General features: G+C 43.7%; 1 protein-coding gene across 4 annotated transcripts in view; it reads right to left on the reverse strand.

Moving 5' to 3' along the window:
• The window catches only part of TMEM87B (transmembrane protein 87B), a 48,341-nt gene extending 46,304 nt beyond the window's left edge, over nucleotides 1-2,037 (reverse strand). Inside the window, exon 1 of one of the 4 annotated variants that reach the window (XM_021087028.1) lies at nucleotides 1,755-2,036. In XM_021087028.1, coding sequence (XP_020942687.1) covers nucleotides 1,755-1,898 — 144 coding nt within the window. In that variant the 5' untranslated portion in view covers nucleotides 1,899-2,036. Of the gene's footprint in view, nucleotides 1-1,754 lie in introns of all 4 variants that reach the window. The other 3 variants (XM_021087029.1, XM_021087026.1, XM_021087027.1) reach the window with 3 other exon arrangements.

Genomic DNA, 14,785 nt, shown 5'->3' on the forward strand with positions numbered 1-14,785 from the left:
AATTTTAAAAAGGAACCATTTCTTGATAGATTTGTAGTACAAATAAAACTCTACTTTCCTGTTCTGAAGAACAAGTATTGATAACTTGAAATAGGAAAAAAAAATCCATCTACTCTTGGCAAAAAAGAGCTTTATGGGCTGCTACTGGCACATAGGACTAAAGATTATGTGGGACCCAAAGAAAAATTTATCTTCCTTATAGAGGAAGCAATGGCATTCTCTCCTCATGGCCTCTGGAATCTCACCATCCAAGTATACTGGGTAAAGACTTTTATAGATACGGTCAAGCAGTCTGTTCACAGCTGATTCACTTCCAATATATTCAGACTTAGTTTATGCTACTGACCATACACTACAGAAGCGGCATGAAATTCAAAGAAACTGCATGAAATTACTGTTCAGAGAAATTCAATAATGTAGATATGCAGGTTCTATCACCAGCACACAAAATAGGGCAGCAACCCAGAAGAATCCTAGAAGAAATGGTAGCACTGGGTCTTAAAAATTCAGTTTCCGTCCTGACGCAGTGGATGACGAATCCGACTAGGAACCATGAGGTTGTGGGTTCGATCCCTGGCCTTGCTCAGTGGGTTAAGGATCCGGCGTTGCAGTGAGCTGTGGTGTGGGTCACAGATGCGGCTCGGATCCCACGTTGCTGTGGCTCTGGTGTAGGCCAGAGGCTACAGCTCGAATTCGACCCCTACCCTGGGAAACTCCGCATGCCGCGGGAGCGGCCCAAGAAATGGCAAAAAGACAAAAAAAACAAAAACAAAAACAGAAGGACATCTACTCTCCCAGGTAGGTTTGTGTTGTAGGAAGAATTTGTAGCCTCTCGTGCTACTTTCTTTTTCTGGCTGAGGAAATCGAAATATAAGTTTTGCCTTTAGAATTCGGACGTTTCTATACATGGGAAAAATACTCATCTCAAACAACTGGACGAATCATCTTACTCTAAAAGAGCAGGACATAAAGCCTCTTCAACTTCCTGTCTCTTCTTTAGCAAATCTTTCCAAAATTCTACCCCTGCATTCTTCCCACATCACCTCATGTAACTACTTGATGCCAAGTTCTCAAATGGCCTGCCCTGGAAAGGAAGAGTTTCCACGCATTCATGCCTCCAGACTAGCTCGCAAATATCCTTTAATTACACATTCCGCCCCAACTCCCCACACACATATACTCTCGGAGCTGTGATAGGAGGCCGAGAGAAATCCAGGAGCCCCAAAATAGGGAAAGAGGGGTGGGGTGACTACTGCATGTTCCACTGTCATTTAAGGGGGGAAAAAAAAGAGTAAGAAAGAAAGCGGCACATGCTCTTTCTAAATGTACGCGGAAACTGAAGCCGGGCAAGTCCTCCCTGAGGCCTCACGGGTGTGGCCCTGTGGCTGCACCCGGGCACGAAGAAGGGTCAAATCCAAAGATGCCCCTGGGAGTGCCGAGGGGTTCTGGGCTCAGGTCTGAATAAACGAGGACCCGATCTAGCCAGGGCGTGTCCGGGCGGAGCGAGGGACCAGGCCGTCGAGAAAGGTGATCCTCAGGAACAGGAACAGGGCTCCGAAGGGAGAGCCGTTCCCTGCACACAAGCTTGACTGGTTTTCTCCCTAGGTCGGGCCAGGGGAGACAAAAGGCCCAGAGAGCGTATTAGGGCACCCGGAGCAGGCCCGGTCAGAGGAATAAGCTGGGTCCCCGGCGAGCCCCGGGAACACCCTGAGGACCGGAGAGGTGCGTCTCCTTGGTGCCGACGCTCCACTTACGTCATTGACCGTCGCTGCCCAGAGTCCAAGCTCGGGCACAGCGCCCACAGCCGCCGGACCCCAGCACAGAAGGCAGAGGGCGACGCGCAGCACCGGACCCCCGGTGGGAAGGAACCAGAACCCAGCTCGTGCGGCAGAAGCCATCTTGACGCGGAATCCGCACCTGGCGCTCCGTGACGCCCGCCAAGCCCGGGGCCCGCACCAGGTGCAGCTCCGCCCCTGGGAGGCGGGCTCGGGTCCGGGAAGTGTGGCTGGGACATGGAGGCGGGGCTCGAGGCCGGCCACTGCGTGGAGCTGGAGGCGGGGCCAGAGCGTGGAAAGAACGGGTGCGGGCGGGGGAGGAGGGTCGGAGCGTGAGGGCGGGGCCAATATGGGGGGCGGGGCCGGGGAGGAGGCGGGGCTCTGAATCTGGCGGCTACGGAGGAGGGGGTGGGTATGGGGGCAAGGGGTGGGTCTCAGGGCCGGGTCGGGGGGCGGGGCTTGGGGAGGCGGGGCTCAGAATCCTGCCCTAGCTGGTTTCTGCTTCCGCCCCAGGCGGGAGGCTCAGATCTCAGGCTCCGTGGGGTTGTGGACGGATGCGTAGGGAGGAGTTGCTAGCTAAGGTTTTGCTTTATTTCATTTTCTTGAATTCTCTCCGTTTGCCAGTACTACAGTCACCTCAGCACGAGGGAAACAAACTGTCCTCTAAATTCACCGTAAGTGCCGGGAAAGTGCTTTGAGGTAGGGTCAGTTGAACCCAAGGCATTGTATTGTGTGTGTAATGCCATGTCTGTAGGACAGTTAATAATTTTCAGAACAAATAAAGTTCCCCGATTGCTTAAATCTCTGAGGGGCAGAGCTTGGGTCTAATTGTGTACTTCAGGCATTTTTGACTGTGAAAGCTAAATAAATCTCTTGCCAAAGAGAACTATGGTAGTTTATTTTTAAATGTAAATAATGTCCAGAGGGAGAATAAAATCCTGATTTTGTTGCAGGAAGCTGGATACCTTCCAAGAGCCTGAGTATTGCCTCTTGTCCGACACTGGGAAATAAATTGTCCGAGGAGACGCATAAGCTGACAAAGCAAAAGACTTTATTGGGGAGTTCCCTTTGTGGCTCAGTGAAAACGTATCCGACTAGAATCCATGCGCATGTGAGTTGGATCCCTGGCCACGATCACTGGGTTAAGAATCCGTTGCGGTGAGCTGTGGTGTAGGTCGCAGATGCAATTCGGATCCTGAGTTGCTGTGGCTGTGGCATAGCCTGGCAGCTACAGCTCCATTTCAATCCCTCACCTGAGAACCTCCAAATGCTGCAGGTGCGGTTCTAAAAAGAAAAAAAAAAAAAAAAAAAGACTTTATAAGACTTTATTGGGAAGGGATACTGGGTTGTCTCTGGCCAATCATCTTGCTTGTCCCATATTTGGTCACCAAGCTCAGGGTCCTTGGTGACTGGCACCTCTCAGCCAAGATGGATTCCAGCGCCAAGGATCCTGGGAGGCTGGTTGTCTCCTCCCTCCCAAATTCTGCCCTGTTAGACTTCAGGGCAGAACCACATTCCTTATCAAACCCTCCTATTGTGAAACAACTCCTGCAAGAGTCTATTACCGTGTCTGGCCATAGTGGGTTGTTCCAGTCAGTGGTTCCCTAACAATTTAACCGTGTCATTAATGTAAGATAGGATCTATTTATAGTTAAGAGGACCTGGCCAGTTTTTCAGCCAGTAATTATTGAGAACCTAATAGGTACAAAGACTGCAGGTGCATTCCATCCATGCCTTTCCCAGGAGACAGACAGTGTGCTCAGTCTATATGGGTACGAATAACAAGTGTGGAGAGATCACACAAGAGCATCCACCAGAGATTTAGAAGGTAAGGCTGGTGGAAGGAGAGGACATGAGATCATTTAAGTCCTAGGAAGAGTTAACGGTGAGTTAGTTGTGGGAGCCAGGGGTAGATTTGAAGGTGTTTTAGGAAAGAGAGGAAAGCCTGTGTTAAGGCTTGGAGGAACAAAAAGACCTACCAAATGACTAGGTATTGGTATCAGATGGACCTTGGCAAGAGTGAGAAATTTAAACAGTGCAGAAATATCCAGCTCCTCCTAAGCCTGGATAGGAAGATAGCGCTTTAGTCTAAGAACATCAGAGGGGCAACAGTGTTTTTTGTTTTTGTTTTTTTTTTTTTTTTGCTTTTTAGGGTTGAGCCGGATGCATATGGAGGTTCCCAGGCTAAGGGTACAGTTGGAGCTACAGCTATCACAGCCATAGCAACATCAGATCCAAGCAATGTCTGCAACCTACACCACAGCTCATGGCAACACCAGATCCTTGACCCACTTTTCGAGGCCAGGGATGGAACCTGCAACCTCATGGTTCCTAGTCTGATTCATTTCATTCATTTCTGCTGCACCATGATGGAATCTCCTTTCTTTCTTTTCTTTTTTTTGAACAGTGGTTTTTAAGCAAGGAGAATGAGGTGATCAAAAAGATAATTTTTGTTGTTCTATGAAAACTGTGAAAGAGGGCAATAAGATAACCAGTTAAGAATATTTCAATAATTTGTATGACCAGTTGAGAATAAATTACAGTAATTAAGAGATGGTGGCCTCAGCTATAGAAGCAGTTATGAGGATGGAGATTTGGATGGATGCCAGGGATATGGGAAATGAAGATTTTAAATTAAGAAAGCCTTGGTAATTGATTAGATATTGGAGCTTAGGAAGGAGTGGGGTTAAGGCTGGAATAAATGAAATGTGGAACATCTGGAGGAAGAGGAGAAAAATTGGGAGATCCAGGACCAGTCGTCTTCACAAAGGGTCAGTTTACTCAGGTAGCTGTACCCTGGGGACAGGAAATACCCAAACAATTCAAGGAATTTGCAGACAGAATCATAGTTGGTATTGGCTACCTATTAGAAAAGGAGGCATAAGGGCCCAGGTAATAAACAGAGTCACCTGGGTACACAGAACACATCGCGGTAATTTTCCTGGCTCCAGAGTGTATACACATAATTGATAGCTGGCACAACCTCACCCTGGTCCTTGGTGTCTAGGATGAGAGCTGTGATAGTGGGGAAGGCCAAGTAGAAACTTCTGAATCTGGCCTGCTAACCAAACCATTTTGTCTCCTGGGGGGAATGGCAGAAATTAGTGCTACTTTTTTTCCTCCACACCCATGGCATGCAGAAGTTCCCAGGCCAGGGATTGAACCCTCACCACAGCAGCGACCCAAGCCACATCAGTGACAATACCAGATCCTTAATGCACTGAGCCATCAGGGAACTCCAGTGTTGCTTTTAAAAGATGCAGTGGTACTACGAAGCAACTGAGGTCTGGTGAAATTCAGTGGTAGTAGTTATGTCTTTAGGGCATAGAAATTGATTTTTCTCATCTTTCTTCATCTTGTCGTATAAAGATCATTCGAATGCCGTTTAGACCACAACCTAAGGCCATGCTAAATTATTGGCAGAAACAGAATAAAAATGTAGGTTCGTTGCTGAGAATCACATGAAAAAAAGAGCCACTGCTCTTTGGGATTTTATAAATGGCGGGTTTGAATGCCCTGCATGCTATATATTCATGCTACCGTGTTGCATTTGTTTTGCAAATCAAATTATCCCCTCTAACCTGTTTAAGCAGTGTGTCAGCCTGCCTAACACTCTATTGTAATGTGTTTATTATTCTTCTAAAAATTGCAGTAAATATATTAAGGAATTTAAATAAATAAAAGATGTAATGGTAGTGGTTACCTTCACATCTCCATTTAGTGCCTCCTCCATCATAGGTGCTCCTGTTAGAATTATTAACAAAGGACACTTTGTGTCCTTTTCCGTTGATCCACTCACATGCCTCTATCCCAGACCTCCTTGTCCCAAATCTTCTGATTTTTTCCTCCCAGATTCCTGACTAGCTGGCTAAGCCATTAACCACTGCACATACATCCATATATGTTTCAACTTTGGACAACTTTTCTTTCCATAAGAGATGAATAACCAGATGCATTGCCTAAAGCTCGGTCCCATGCCCCAACCTGGGAACACTGGAAGGATATCTTCCTCACTCTTATCTTTCAAGGCCACCCCTAAGTAAGACTAGAGTGCAGCTGCTATCCGTTTTGAACTTGCCCCTGTGGAGCTGATCCATCCGTGCACTGAGCTTAGACTTTTAACCTCTCCAACAGCTGATCATAAATATGATCTTCCATGAAGCCGCAGGTGTCAACTGAGAGAGAAGCACTTTTGCAACTGTGGTTGATATCAGTGGGAGTAAATAAACAATATCTATTAACTACAAAGCCCTTGACAACAGAGAAATGATTGAAAGATTCCTGGATTGAAAGTATTATTATTGTTAAAATGTCCATCCCCCCAAAAGTGATCTACAGATTCAGTGCAATCCCTATCACAATTCCAATTTTTCTTCACAAAAATAGAAAAATCCTAAAATTTGTATGGAAACACAAAAGACTCCAGATAGCCAATGCAATCTTGAGAAAGAAGAACAAAACTGGAGGCATCACACTTCCTAATTTTAAACTATATTACAAAGCTGTAGTAAACAGAACAGTATGTTATTGGCATAAAACAGACACATAGGTCAATGGAACAGAATAGAGACCCTGGAAATAAACCCATGCATTTATGATCAGTGGGGAAAGGATATCTTTTCAATAAGTGGGAAAACTGGATATCTATATGCAAAAGAATGAAACTGGACCTTATCTTATACCATATACAAAAATCAACACAGAATGGATTAAAGACTTGGTCATAAGAACTGAAACTATAAAACTCCTTGAAGAAAATGAAGTAAGCCCTTTTACATTGGTCTCAGCAACAATTTTTTGGATTTGAGACCAAAAGCAAAAATAGTAGGACGAGGAATTCACGCTGTGGCACAGTGGGTTAAGAATCCGACTATAGCAGCTCAGGTCACTGCAAAGGTACAAGTTTGATCCCCAGTCTGGCACAGTAGATTCAAGGATCTGGCATTCCCACAATTGCTGTATAGGTTGCAGCTGTGGCTCAGATTCAGTTCCTGGCTTGGGAACTACATATGCCACAGGTGCAGCCATAAGAAGAAGAAGAAAAAAAAAAAAAATAGTGGGACTACGTCACACAAAAAAGCTTTTGCCTGGCAAAGAAAGTCATCAACAAAATGAAAAGCAACCTATAGAATGAAAGACACTATTTGCAAACCGCACATCCAGTAATGAGTTAATATCCAAAATATACACAAACCCATACAACTCAACAGCAAAAAAACAACAAATAACCCAATTAAAAAATGGACCAAAGACCCAAATAGACATTTTTCCAAAAAAGACATACAGATGGCCAATGGGCACATGAAAAGATGCTCAGCATCACCAGGTCATCATCATAACTAAACCATAAAGAAATTCACTTAACACCTACTGGTATGTCTACTGTCAATAATAAAAAATACATAAATGATTAAATAAATAAAAAGGAGAGAAAGCAAACCTCTTCCTAGGATACCAACAAATAAATATAGGGTGAATGATGGAGTTAGAAAATTGTCACACTTGGTAGCTGTCATACACTTGATTTGGAAATAATCATCAATTGGATTCTAAAATTACTGAAAGTTTGATGAGGAAGTATCAGCCATAAACTATGTAGTTACAATAAGAAAAATAGTAATTTTAGAGCAGAGAAAGCTGGTAGACACCACTTTCATAATCAAGGTTAATATCACAAGGAGTGGGACAAGTGGACAGGCTGTGTCTCACGATATGATGCCTTGAGAAGAAAGAAATGGCATCACCTCTGTTGTACCCCTGCCAAAAGTGCATTACCTGAATTGGATCACGAGGAAACCTCAGATGCACTCAAATTGAGGAACATTCTACAAAGTAACTGGCTAGACTGAATTTCTAACAGTTCCTTTTCACAAGAAATTTGTAATTGTATATACATATAATAGAAATAGATATAATAGAAAAATAAAAAAATATATAATAGAAAAATAGGTATATATAAAAATATATATTTCTATAGTATATATAATAGAAAATATATATATAATAGAAAAATAGGTGTATATATATTTTTTATGTGTCAAATTTTTCTATTGTGTCAAATAGAAGCCATACAACTCAATAGTGATATTTTTCTATTATGTCAAATATTTATTGGTTACTAAGACTTCATGCAGACCCCTTGTTATGCAACCATCAAAATTCAAAAGCACCAAGAAATAGGATTGTTTCTAGAACACTAACCAATCCTCACCAGCAGGTGACACTAGCAGATTGAAGATATTTTATACAAAATAGTGTCTACTCTAAATAGCTTTTTGATCCAGAGTTTTCATCTTCCAACTTTAATTAATGATGCTCTATATTCCTCTAATCTAAAACATTAAAAACCTTAACCCAGTCAATGAATTTTGTATGCTTTACTCAGTGCTAATTATCACACATTTGTACAGATTGCTGGGGATGGATTCAGCAAAGATTTTACATTATTAAAGAACAAAGGCTTTGAGGATCTAGCATTTTCACTGCTATGACTTGGGTTGCTGCTGTGGTACAGGTTTAATTCCTGGCCCTGGAACTCCTACATGCTGCAGGTATGACCAAAAAAAAAAAAAAAGAGCAAATGTTATTATTTGTTATTTAGATTTTTTTTTTTTTTTTTTTTTTTTTTTTTTTGCTGTTCTATTATAACCTAGTTTCCAAGGAAGGTTAGAACCAACATCACTCAGAGCTCCCACTGTGGCTCAGCTTAATGAACCCAAATAGTATCCATGAGAATGCAGGTTCGATCTCTGACCTCACTCAGTGGATTAAGTTTCCAGTGATGTCATGAGCTGTGGTGTACGCTGCAGATGCAGCTCAGATCCTGCATTGCTGTGGCTGTGGTGTAGGCTGGCAGCTACAGCTCTGATTAGACCCCTAGCCTGGGAACCTCCACATGCCACGGGTGCAGCCCTAAAAAGACAAAACAAACAAACAAACAAAAAAAAAACCCCAAACAAAAAACTAACGTCACTGACTTAAGTAGATCAAGCAGCATTGTTACTTCCTAAATCCAAGGCAGTGTCTGGATAAAAGGTACGAAGATCTCTGAAGCAAGGTCCTGTCCATCACTGTGAGGAGATGCATCTGTAAAGAGACAATACCAGGAAATACAAAAGAGGCGATACTGGATTGTGGATATCAAGAGTGTATTGGGGGAATTTGGTTACTTTTTTTTTTTTTTTTTTTTTTGGCTTTTTGGCTTTTTGGCTTTTCTTGAGCCACTCCCTTGGCATATGGAGGTTCCCAGGACGGGGTATAATAGGAGCTGTAGCCACCGGCCTATGCCTGTGCCAGAGCCACAACAACAAGGGATCTGAGCCTCGTCTATGACCCACACCACAGCTCACAGCAACGCCAGATCCTTAACCCACTGAGCAAGGCCAGGGATCGAACCCGGGACCTCATGGTTCCTAGTCGGATTTGTTAACCACTGCACCACGACGGGAACTCCAGATTAATTTTTTTCAAGAGTCCTTATCTTTTAGAGATTTCCTCCATTTGCATTCCCCCCAAAGCAAACTCTGAGAAAAGGATCTGAGTGAAAGTTGTTCATCTGGGGGCGCAGTAAAGGGGTTGTTATTGGCTGAATTGTTCTCCCCCCCCCAATTCTTATGTTAAAGTCTTAACCCCCAGTATCTCAGAATGCAAATGTATTTGGAGACAGGACCTTGGAAGGGATAATGAGATAAAAAATGAGGTCGCAGAGGTGAGCCTGACTTCCAATATGACTGGGTGCTTCTAAGAAGAAATTGGGACACACACAGAAGAAAGACCATGTGACGCAGGGGAAAGGCAGCCAAATACAAGCCAAGAAGAGAGGCCACAGAAGCCAACCCTGCTGGCACCTTGATCTCAAACTGTTAGCTTCCAGGATTGTGAGAAAATAATTGTTTTCCCACAGAGGCTGTGGCGCTTTGTTATGACAGCCTTAGCAAACTGCTCTCAGGACTGAGCAAATATGGCAGGGAAGGAACACAGATAACATGAGGTGTGGTAAGTCAGCTGTCCCTGTGGGCAGGGGAGTGAAACTTAGGGGAAAGATGAGGGGCACATGCCTCAGTCAGCTCACACAAAGGATGAGGGAGCTAGGATGTGTGTATATAAAATTTTTTTAACCCATTATTTCTTGTTGAGGGCTGTCCACTTTAAAAAAAAAAAAAAAGGAGTTCCTGTCGTGGCACAGTGGTTAACGAATCTGACTAGGAACCATGAGGTTGCAGGTTCGATCCCTAGCCTCGTTCAGTGGGTTAAGGATCTGGCGTTGCTGTGAGCTGTGGTATAGGTTGAAGACAAGGCTCGGATCCCGAGTTGCTGTGGCCGTGGTGTAGGCCCGCAGCTACAGCTCTGATTCGACCCCAGCCTGGGAACCTCCATGTGCCGAGGGTGTGGCCCTAGAAAAAGACAAAAAGAAAAAAAGGAAGAAAGAAAGAAAGGGAGTTCCCACCTTGGCGGCGAAGTGGAAACAAATCCGACTAGGAACCATGAGGTTGCAGGTTTGATCCCTGGCCTCATTTGGTGGATTAAGGATCTGGTGTTGCCAAGAGCTGTGGTGTAGGTTGTAGACATGGCTTGGGTCTGGTGTTGCTGTGGCTGTGGTATAGGCTGGCAGCTGTAGCTCCAATTCGACCCCTAGCTTGGGAACCTCCATATGCCTTGGGTGCAGCCCTAAAAAGCAAAAAAAGAGAAAAACCTGAAAGTTAAGTTTTTGGGGGGCAAAATTAGGACCTAAGCATCTCAATTAGCCCTGAGAAAACCGCTCCAAGGAGGCAAGGGTAGGAGATAGGATATATAGGTAGGTAGTAGGAACAAAAGCTTATAGAAAACCAGATATCTCAAGTTAAGGAATTCAGCACGTTGCTATGGGAAGGCATAAAGGTCTGGGCTTCTTGGACTCACTCCTTTGATATACACCTCAGCTATGGCTCTGAAATACCCCTCCAAAGAGGCAGGGGGATGTCATGTCAGTGACTATGTGATAAAGGTGCAGGGGCAGGTACATGCTGCCATGCTCACAAGTTTGCTTCTGGTCTTGTGAAGGTTACTACTAAGCACAAGTAGCAGACATCACCATGAGAGATTTTAGTATTTTTCTAGATATGAGGAGTTGCAATAACTGGGCTCATAAATCTAAAAATATAGAACTATCTGAAGACCTGTTCCTTCAGTTTTCCCAGAGCACAGAGGGCCTCACTGCTGATCTCCTCCCTGAACTCTGCTCGGGGGGTGTTGCAGTCAGCAGCTGCAGTGTCTCCTGATTTAAGCCATGTAGAGGCTGGATGGCAAGTGCCAAACTCCAGTTCACAGTGCTGTGCTGGGGAGGGCACCAGTCACACTGGCAATTCTGATAGGGATGGAGTAAGTATAGGTAGTTGTAGAAGTCCCTGTAAAGGACCACAGATAACGAGGGAAACTTAGGGGACGTTGGGAGATCACTGTAAGTAAATACCATCAGCACAAGGCAGTGGAAGAATTGCCTCAGGTTGTTGGGTGGGGGGTAGTGTGAGGCCTGCATTCAGAACCAGACCAAGGGCAGGAGTTTGAGGATCGCCCTTCTGCTGATTTGAATACACGCCTTACCAGATACCAAGGAGGAGCTGCTACTCCTGGAAAGGAAGAAGCAATCTTTTCCAACCCAATTCCCCTTGGATGATAAAACTGTAGCCCACCTGATCCTCAGGACAGAATCTCCTTGCCTGCCCGCTTGCATGTTTCACAAGTGGCCTATCTTAATACATCTCTTTCTTGCCTATCACTTTGTGTCTCGCTGCATTCCTTCTGCACGGACATCTGAAGAACCTGAACCTCAGTGAGTCCAGACACAGGGTGAGTGATTCTAATTTAAAACCTTGGGTTTAAGTCCCAATCTGGGTTTAGGCTGGGTTTGAGTCCTGGCATGTGGGTTCAAGTCCCAATCTGTGTTCTGGCTAGGTTTAGGCCGTTAATACTGTCAGTTTCAATTCCAGCCTGCTGTGAGCAGGGCACAGTAGCTTTCCCCACTTTTAGGGAAAGCCTTAATTTTTAAAAACAGTTTATTGACACATGTGTTACACAGGATTGTGGGAGGACTTGGTGATGAATAACTCAAAGTTATAGTTAGAACTTGGGGCTTTAACAGCGTTTTGGGGGGACCTTACCCGAGGCATGCAGAAGTTCCCAGGCCAGAGATTGAACCTGTGCCACAGCAGTGACCTGAGCCATAGCAGTGACAACACTGGATCCTTAACCTGCTGGGCCACCAGGGAACTCCTATTTTTAACTTTCTTTAAAAGTTAAAAAAAAAAAAAAGTTTCTTTAAATCTACCAAACTGTTTCCTACCATTTTCTCCAATAGCACCAAATCAAGAATTCCAGTTTCTCCATGTTTTCACCAACACTTGGTATTTTTCTTTTTCTTTTTTTTTTTAATCTCATTTTCTTTTTATAGCTGCACCTGTTCCCAGCTAGGGGTTGAATCAGAGCTGCAGCTGCTGGCCTACACCAGCAACACTGGGTCTGAGCTGCATCTGCAACCTATGCCACAGCTTGAAGCAATGCTGGATCCTTAACCCACTGAAATGGTAGGGATTGAACTGGCATCCTTACGGAGACAATGTTTGGCCCTGCTGAACCATAACGGGAACTAACCGGGCATCTTTTTTTTCTCCTTTGCTTTATTGCACTGGCTAGACCTCCCACGATGATGAATAGAAGTGGTAAAGAAGACATTCTTGTCTTGTTCTCAACATTAGGGGAAAGCATCAGCCTATGTGAGCCATAGGGTTTTGGTAGCTGCCCTTTATCAGATTGAGAAATGTCCCTCAATAACAAGTTTTGTGAGAGTATTTACCAAGAGTGGGTGTAGGTTTTTTCTATATCTACTGAGATGACTGAGTGGAGTTTTTTCGTTTATGCTTCTAGTATGGTTTATTATATTATTTTCGACAACAGCTTTATTGAGGTAGAATTTACATACATAAAATTCACCCATTTAGCTCCATATTTCAGTTGTTTTTAGTATATTCACAGAGTTGTTCAGGCAGCATCATCGATTTTTTTTTTTTTTTTTTTGTCTTTACTGTCTTTTCTAGGGCCAAACCCAAGGCATATGGAGGTTCCCAGGCTAGGGGGTCTAATCAGAGCTGTAGTTGCCGGCCTATGTCAGAGCCACATCAACATGGGATCCCAGCCACATCTGGGACAACACCACAGCTCATGGCAATGCTGCATCCTTAACCCACTGAGCGAGGCCAGGGATTGAACCCGCAACCTCATGGTTCCTAGTTGGATTCGTTAACCACTGAGCCACAACAGGAACTCCATTTTTTGTTTTGTTTTGTTTTGTCTTTTTATTTAGAGCCACACCCGAGGCATACGGAGTTTCCCAGGCTAGGGGTCTAATTGGGACTGTAGCTACAGGCCTACACCACAACCACAGCAATGCCAGATCTGAGCCGTGTCTGCGACCTACAGCACAGCTCATGGCAACGCCGGATCCTTAACCCATTGAGCGAGGCCAGGGATCAAACCCATGTCCTCATGGATGCTAGTTGGGTTTGTTAACCACTGAGCCACAACAGGACCTCAGCATCACTGATTTTTGAACACTTCCATCACCCATAAAAGAAACCTTGAATCCATTAAGCAGTCTCTTTTTATTCCCTTTGCCCCAGTCCTTGAAACCACTAATCTACTTTCTGTTCCTGCGGATTTGCCTACTCTAGATATGTCACTTAAATGGAATCATACAATAGGTGGTCATTATGATTAGCTCCTTTCAGTTAGCATATTATTTTCCAAATTAATTCATATTGCATCATGCATCAGTATATCTGAATATACTTTTATGGCTGAATAATTCCTTGGTATATTTATCCCACATTTGGTTGATCCATTCATCCGTTAACGGACATTTAGATTGTTTCCATCTTTTGGCTATCGCAAATAGTTCACATATAAGTTTTTGTGTGAACATGTGTTTTCAATTCTTTGGGGCATATACTTAGCAATGGAATTGGTGGGTCATGTGGTAATTCTGTGTTTAACTATTCAAGAAACTGCCAAACCTTTTCTAAGGCAGCTGCGCCATTTTATAATCCAATCACCAACATACAAAGATTCTGATTTCTCCATATTCTTATCAACACTTTTTATTGTCTGTCTCTTAGATTATAGCAATTCTGCTGGCTCTGAGATGGTATCTCACCTTGATTTTGATTTGCATTTCCCCAGTTGCTAATGCTGTTGATTATCTTTTCATTGTTAATTGGCCATTGTATATCTTAGGAGAAGCAGCCTACATTGTCTTGAACTGTTCAGACTGTATATAATGGAATTTTCATTTTCAAACTCCAACTGATGGCTCTAATTTTAGGTGCTATGGGGCTGGGCCTTAGTGCCTGCTTCCAGGGGAAGAATTTGATGCCTAGTTCTGAGGTTTGTTACAGAGTCTAAGCAGTGTCTGCAGGCTCGGCTAATCTGCTTTACTGTGGTATTAATAGACTTCAACACAATGTATGAGTCAGAGCATTCTGAGGAATATTCTCTTTTTTTTTTCTTTTTTATAATTTAATTTTTTTTCTGCTGTATGGCATGGGGACCAAGTTATACTTACATGTATACATTTTTTCCCCACCCTTTGTTCTGTTGCAATATAAGCATCTAGACATAGTGCTCAATGCTACTCAGCTGGATCTCCTTGTAAATCCATTCCAAGTTGTATCCAATAACCCCAAGCTCCTGATCCCTCCCACTCCTTTCCTCTCCCCCCGGGGCAGTCGCAAGTCTTTTCTCCAAGTCCATGATTTTCTTTTCTGTGGAAAGGTTCATTTGTGCTAGATATTAGATTCCAGTTATAAGTGATATCATATGGTATTTGTCTTTGTCTTTCTGGCTCATTTCACTCAGTATGAGAGTCTCTAGTTCCATCCATGTTGCTGCAAATGGCATGATGTCATCCTTTTTTATGGCTGAGTAGTATTCCATTGTGTATAAATACCACATCTTCCGAATCCAATCATCTGTTGATGGAC

Source organism: Sus scrofa, chromosome 3 (genome assembly GCF_000003025.6).
Source record: "Sus scrofa isolate TJ Tabasco breed Duroc chromosome 3, Sscrofa11.1, whole genome shotgun sequence".
Taxonomy (NCBI): Eukaryota; Metazoa; Chordata; class Mammalia; order Artiodactyla; family Suidae; genus Sus; species Sus scrofa.